The 7500-nt window shown below is 43.2% G+C and overlaps 1 protein-coding gene across 1 annotated transcript in view; it reads left to right on the top strand.

Moving 5' to 3' along the window:
* The window catches only part of LOC143274805 (kinesin-like protein KIF12), a 54053-nt gene that overhangs the window by 32725 nt on the left and 13828 nt on the right, over positions 1-7500 (top strand). Inside the window, exons 7-11 of the mRNA XM_076578733.1 lie at positions 853-988; positions 3311-3472; positions 3723-3815; positions 4986-5104; positions 6999-7106. Coding sequence (XP_076434848.1) covers positions 853-988; positions 3311-3472; positions 3723-3815; positions 4986-5104; positions 6999-7106 — 618 coding nt within the window. The remainder of the gene's footprint in view (positions 1-852; positions 989-3310; positions 3473-3722; positions 3816-4985; positions 5105-6998; positions 7107-7500) is intronic.

The following is a 7500-nucleotide window of genomic DNA, read 5'->3' as shown; positions in this document are numbered from 1 at the left end:
AACGGCGAAAGAGACGACGTTAACAGCGTTTCACCCCAATTACCACCATCAAAATATTGCAAGCGGAAGGCTCTTATACTGAAGAGGTGAATGTTGACAAAGAATACCACAATTCTGACGACGGAAGCTAAAGGTTGGGTCATTGAGACACCCACTGGACATCCGAGGGGTCTGTGTAGAGGAGAAGAGAGGACTGGCCGTACTGAGTGAGTTAATGGTGTGTTTTTTTCCCCAGTGCTCTGTATCGTTCACCACCGCACACACACACACACACACACACTCTCTCTCTCTCTCTCTCACACACACACACACACACACACACACACACACACACACACACACACACACGCACACACCATTCTTCACCCTCTAACCAATTGTGTTCCCACCACCACGCCCCGTCTCCCCAAGCCCCCCGCCCCCTGCCCCCCGTCCCACCCACCTCCCACTTTTTTTTCTTTCTTTTTTTCCCCGTCTAATATCACTTAAAGTGGAAGACGTTAAACTGAAGAAGTGAGCCTCTTGTTTTTCTTGACCTAATCATCCCGTTATTATTGTAGCGTCATCATCATCATCATCATCAGTATCATCATCATCATCATCATCATCATCATCATCAGTATCATCATCATCATCACCATCATCACCATCAGCATCATCACCATCAGTATCATCATCATCATCACCATCATCACCATCAGCATCATCACCATCAGTATCATCATCATCATCACCATCATCACCATCAGCATCATCAGCATCATCACCATCAGCATCATCATCATCATCAGTATCATCATCATCATCATCATCACCATCATCATCAGCATCATCAGTTCAGTTCATTGTCAGGTGATCGACCTGCTGAACCACAGTCACAGACGGTACCTGTCGGTCAGGTGGTCCAAGAACAAGGGATTCTACGTGGAGAACCTGTTCACTGTTGAGTGTGAGAAGCTGGACGATCTCATGGCAGTCTTGGAGGAAGGTATGGGGCACTGAAATTTTTATTTTGTATATATACATATATCTATCTATCTATCTACCTATAGGTGGAGTGATGGCCTAGAGGTAACGCGTCCGCCTAGGAAGCGAGAGAATCTGAGCGCGCTGGTTCGAATCACGGCTCAGCCGCCGATATTTTCTCCCCCTCCACTAGACCTTGAGTGGTGGTCTGGACGCTAGTCATTCGGATGAGACGACAAACCGAGGTCCCGAGTGCAGCATGCACTCAGCGCACGTAAAAGAACCCACGGCAACAAAAGGGTTGTTCCTGGCAAAATTCTGTAGAAAAACTCCACTTCGATAGGAAAAACAAATAAAACTGCACGCAGGAAAAAATACAAAAAAGATGGGTGGCGCTGTATTACAGCGACGCGCTCTCCCTGGGGAGAGCAGCCCGAATTTCACACAGAGAAATCTGTTGTGATAAAAAGAAAATAATACAAATACAAATACAATTAATATCTATCTATCTATCTATCTATCTATCTATCCATTCATTCTGCGTGGACAGTCTGTTTACTGTGCTGTGTGAGAAACTGGACGATCACATGGCGGTCTTGGATGAAGGGTCGGGCAGTGGAGTTATTCATTTATTTATTCATTTGTTTATTAATAATATATTGGTATATCAATTATACATGTATGTATGTATGTATGTATGTATGTCATCGTTATTCTCTTTTTTTTCCCGACCCTTGCGCGCACGGAAGGGGGGCAGAGGAAGAAGGAAGGAAAGAAGGAAGGAAGGAAGAAGGAAGGGAAGAAGGAAGGAAGGGAAGAAGGAAGGAAGGAAGGAAGAAGGAAGGGAAGAAGGAAGGGAAGAAGGAAGGAAAGAAGGAAAGAAGGGAGGGAGGAAGACGGAAAGAAAGAAGGAAGGAAGGAAGGAAGGTGGCATAATGGTTAAGACGCTCGGCTGCCAATAATTATGGAGAGTCCGTGAGGGTGTGAGTTCGAATCCCCCTCTCGCCGTTTCACCCATGTTTGATTGGAAAACCAAACAGAGCGTCTAGTCATTCTTCTTCTTCTTCTTCTTCTTCTTCTTCTTCTTTTTCTTCGTCTTCGTCTTCTTCTTCTTCTTCTTCTTCTTCTTCTTCTTCTTCTTCTTCTTCTTCTTCGTCTTCTGTGTTCGTGGGCTGCAACTCCCACGTTCACGCGTATGTACACGAGTGGGCTTTTATGTGTATGACCGTTTTAACCCCGCCATGTAGGCAGCCATACTCCGTTTTCGGGGGTGTCTAGTCATTCGAATGAGACGCTAAACCACAGTTCCCGTGTGCAGCACGCACTTGGCGCACTGAAAAAAAGAACTCATGACAACGAGAGTATCATCCTCTGGCAACATTCTGTTGAAGAAGTCCACTCTGATTGGTACTGCAAATATATAAGCATGCACTCAAGGCCTGACTAAGCGCGTTGGTTTATGCTGCTGGTCAGACATCTACCAAGAAGGTGTGGCGTGGCGTATATGGATTGTTTTTTTTTTTCCCCGAACACAGTGATACCTCATTGAGAAACACTAATCTGAAACTTCTTCTTTCGTGGGCTGCCACTCCAACGTTCGCTTGTATGTACACGAGTGGGCTTATATATATATATATATATATATATATATATATATATATATATATATATATATATATATATATATAAATAATATATATGTATTTTTTATTATTTTTATTTTTTTATTTTATTTATTTTACGTGTATGACCGTTTTAACCCCGCCATGAAGGCAGCCATACTCCGTTTTCGGGGGCGTGCATGCTTGGTATGTTCTTTTTTTTTTTATTACCCACCGAACGCTGACATGGATTACAGAAACTTTAACGTGCGTATTTAATCTTCTGCTTGCCGTATACACACGAAAGAGGTTCAGGCACAAACAGGTCTGCACATAATCATGTTGACCTGGGAAATCGGAAAAAAAAATCAAAAATCTCCACTCTTTACCCACCAGGCGCCGTTACCGAGCGAGATTCAAACCCGGGACCCTCAGATTGAAAGTCGTACGCTTTAACTCACTCATTACGGCCAGTTCTCTCCTCTCCTCTACACAGATCCCTCGGATGTCCAGTGGGTGTCTGAATGACCCAACATTTAGCTTCCGTCGTCAGAATTGTGGTATTCTTTGTCAACATTCACCTCTTCAGTATAAGAGCCTTCCGCTTGCAATATTTTGATGATGGTAACTGGGGTGAAACGCTGTTAACGTCGTCTCTTTCGCCGTTCGTATGGAGTGAGTTAACCACTCGGCTATTGCTGCCCGTCAGTCTGAAACTGAAAACTGAAAACTTGCACGCACAGGGTTGAGGAACCGACAGACCGGCTCTCACGGGCTGAACGAGTTCTCCAGCCGAAGCCACAGCGTACTGACGGTCACCATAGAGTCAGAGACACAGGCTGACACTGAGGACGACAGTGTCTTCGTCACCAAGAGGGGAAAACTCTCCTTCGTCGACCTTGCTGGTGAGAGTGACTTCCCTTTCTTTTTTTGATTATGTCATGCATGATGCATTCGTTACTGTCTTTTGTTGTTGTTGTTGTTCTTCTTCTTCACACACACACAGACACACAGACACAGACACAGACACACACACACACACACACACACAACCACAACCACAACCACAACCACCACCCCCCACCCCAAAATACCAAATACATGCTGAGAATCATGCCCGATGTATGTACACCATCGTAATGCATCGTAACACAGGAAGCGAGAAGGTGAAGGACGCCAACAGCAGTGGTTTGGGGGGACCGGGAATTCTGGAGTCCAACAGTATCAACAAAAGCCTTCTGGTGCTCGGTACGTTCACGTTTCGTCTCTGTGTCCGTCTGTCCGTTTGTCTTGTCAGTCTGTCTGTCCTCTCCATCCGTTTGTCTGTCCGTTTGTCTGTATGTCTGTCCATTTGCCTGCCTGCTCGGTCGTCTTGCTGTCTTTCTCTCTGTCTTTCTTTTTGTCTGTTTTATTTCTCGATATGAGTAATTCACACTGTTTTTTGCTCTTAATCTGCGCAAAATATTAATTGAGATCTAAGCTGACACAACGTCTTTGATATTTGACATCACTTATCTCTCACCTTGGTAAACATGTGACTGTGTCTCTCACCTTAGTATACAGGTAAATGTATCTCTTATCTTGGTATACAGGTAGCTGAGTCTCTCACCTTAGTATACAGGTAAATGTATCTTTTATCTTCGAATACAGGTAACTGTATCTCTCACCTTAGTATACAGGTAAATGTATCTCTTATCTTCGAATACAGGTAACTGTATCTCTCACCTTAGTATACAGGTAAATGTATCTCTTATCCTGATACTCAGGTAAATGTATCTATTATCTTAGTATAGGCAACTGTATCTCTCACCTTAATATCCAGGCGAATGTATCTCTTATCTTGGTCTCTATCTCTCACCTCGGTATACAGGTAATGCATCGCTTATCTTATATACAGGTAAATGTATCTGTTATCTTGGTATACAGGTAACTGTATCTCTTATCTTGGTATACAGGTAACTGTGTCTCTCATTTTTTATACAGGTAAATGTATCTATCATCTTGGTATAGGTAACTTATCTCTCACCTTAGTATACAGGTAAATGTATCTTTCATCTTGGTATACAGGTAACTGTATATCTCACCTTGTTATACAGGTAAATGTATCTCTCATCTTGGTATACAGGTAACTGTGTCTCTCATTTTTTATACAGGTAAATGTATCTATCATCTTGGTATACAGGTAACTGTATATCTCACCTTAATATACAGGTAAATGTATCTTTCATCTTGGCATACAGGTAACTGTATAATTATCTCATCTTAGTATACAGGTAGATCTATCTAGTATCATGGTATACAGGTAACTGTATCTCTCACCTTGGTATACAGGTAAATGTATCTCTTATCTCGGTATTCAGGTAACTGTGTCTCTCACCTTGGTATACAGGTAAATGTATCTCTTATCTCGGTATTCAGGTAACTGTATCTCACACCTTGGGGACGCCAAACGCCGCCACGGACACATCCCGTACAGAGACAGCAAACTGACCAAGCTACTGTCGGACAGTCTGGGAGGAAACGGTATCACCCTCATGGTCAGTGGCTTTATCATCATCATCATCATCATCTTCTTCTTCTTCTTCTTCTTTCCGTTACACGACCAACATCGACTTGCCGATGACTCTGTCGTGGTTCATGCATGCTGGGTATTTTCGTGTCTCCATAACCCACCGAACACTGACATGGGTTACAGGATCTTTAACGTGCGTATTTGATCTTCTGCGTGTGTATACACACGAAGGGGGTTCAGGCACTAGCAGGTCTGCACATATGTTGACCTGGGAGATCGGAAAAATATCCACTCTTTACCCACCAGGCGCCGTTACCATGATTCGAACCGGGGACCCTCAGATTGAAAGTCCAACGCTTAAACCACTCGGCTATTGCGCCCGTTTGTTACATACACGGTTTTGGGATTTCGTGTTGGAAGCTGGAAACTCAAGATTAATTATTTCCGAATTTACAATGACGACGATTTATTGTTTTGGTTTACCTAAGACTGGTATGCAGCTTTCGATGAACATGAATTCTACTGTTTATATTTATAGTTCAATCACGAAGTCTTCCAATCTGTCCCTGAACATTAAACACGTCTGTTAGTTTTCAGTTTCAGTTGCTCAAGGAGGCGTCACTGCGTTCGGACAAATCCATATACACTACACTAGTTCAGTCACGAAGTCTTCCAATCTGTCCCTGAACATTAAACACGTCTGTTAGTTTTCAGTTTCAGTAGCTCAAGGAGGCGTCACTGCGTTCGGACAAATCCATATACACTACACTAGTTCAATCACGAAGTCTTCCAATCTGTCCCTGAACATTAAACACGTCTGTTAGTTTTCAGTTTCAGTTGCTCAAGGAGGCGTCACTGCGTTCGGACAAATCCATATACGCTACACCACATCTGCCAAGCAGATGCCTGACCAGCAGCGTAACCCAACGCGCTTAGTCAGGCCTTGAGAAAAAAAAAGAGATAAATACATAAAAAAAGAACTACTACTACTAATAATATTATGTATAAGGCGCAAAAACTTGATGAAGTCAACTATAGGCGTACAAAAAAAAACAAAAACAAACAAACACACACACAAAAACACACACAAAACAAACAAACAAACAAAAAAACACAAACAACTAACTAACTAAATAAATATTGACCCAGTAATCATTGTCAGTGGTCACTAGGTTATGGAAACACGAACATACCCAACAGCATGTCATTCCCCAGCAAACGGTGTATGGGAGCCTAAATGGCAGGATAAAAAAAAAATCAAAACGGCCAGACACGGAACAAGCCATTGTGGTTCAAATGAATGTGGGAGCTGCCCATCTCGAACGCGGATGGAGAAAGGTGGATGTATTGCTGTTGCTGTTGTTGTGCAGTTATAGAATATACTCTTGTTGATGGTACAGATTTTTTATTTTATTTAAAAATTTTTTAAAATATTTTAATCACAACAGATTTCTCTGTGTGAAATTCGGGCTGCCCTCCACAGGGAGAGCGCGTCGCTATACTTCAGCGCCACCCTTTTTTTAAAATTTTATTATTATTATTTTTTTTTTTTTTCCTGCGTGCAGTTTTATTTGTTTTTCCTATCGAAGTGGATTTTCCTTCAGAATTTTGCCAGGAACAATCCTTTTGTTGCCGTGGGTTCTTTTACGTGCGCTAAGTGCATGCTGCACACACGGGACCTCGGTTTATCGTCTCATCCGAATGACTAGCGCCCAGGCCACCACTCAAGGTCTACTGGAGGGGGAGAAAATATCGGCGGCTGAGCCGTGATTCGAACCAGCGCGCTCAGATTTTCTCGCTTCCCAGGCGGACGCGTTACCTCTAGGCCATCACTCCAATAGTGATGATGGTGGTGTTGTAGTTGTTGTTGTTGCTGCTGCTGTTGTTGTTGTAGATGTTGTCGTCGTTGCTGTCGCCAGATTGCCTGTATCACCCCGTCCTCAGCCAACATCACGGAGACCATGAACACGCTGCGCTACGCCAGCCGGGCCAAGAAAATCAAGAGCAGCAAGCCCACTGTGAAAATGGTGAGTATGGCAACGGTGGTGGTGGCAAAAAGTGTGGGATACAGAATGTACCTCTGCTGCTGCTGCTGCTGCTGCTGCTGCTACTACTACTACTACTACTACTACTACTACTACTACTACTAAGGCAACGGTGGAGATAGCATAAGTGTGGTTATAGAAGATATACTACACAGTGGAGAGAGCATAAGTGTGGGCATAAACTACTACTTGAAATGATTACAAAGCTCTGAATATTGTGCAGAGACAAATCAAAGCGCTTACACACCACTAATTCACTCATATGGCTCAAATTCAGATTAACGAAAGATACTATTTATAAGTGCATGTAAATAGAAAACCAGGGGGAGGGGGGGAGAAAATATCGGCGGCTGAGCCGTGATTCGAACCAGCGCGC

Source organism: Babylonia areolata, chromosome 29, assembly GCF_041734735.1.
Source record: "Babylonia areolata isolate BAREFJ2019XMU chromosome 29, ASM4173473v1, whole genome shotgun sequence".
Classification (NCBI taxonomy): Eukaryota; Metazoa; Mollusca; class Gastropoda; order Neogastropoda; family Buccinidae; genus Babylonia; species Babylonia areolata.
This window is presented reverse-complemented; position numbering and strand designations above follow the sequence as displayed.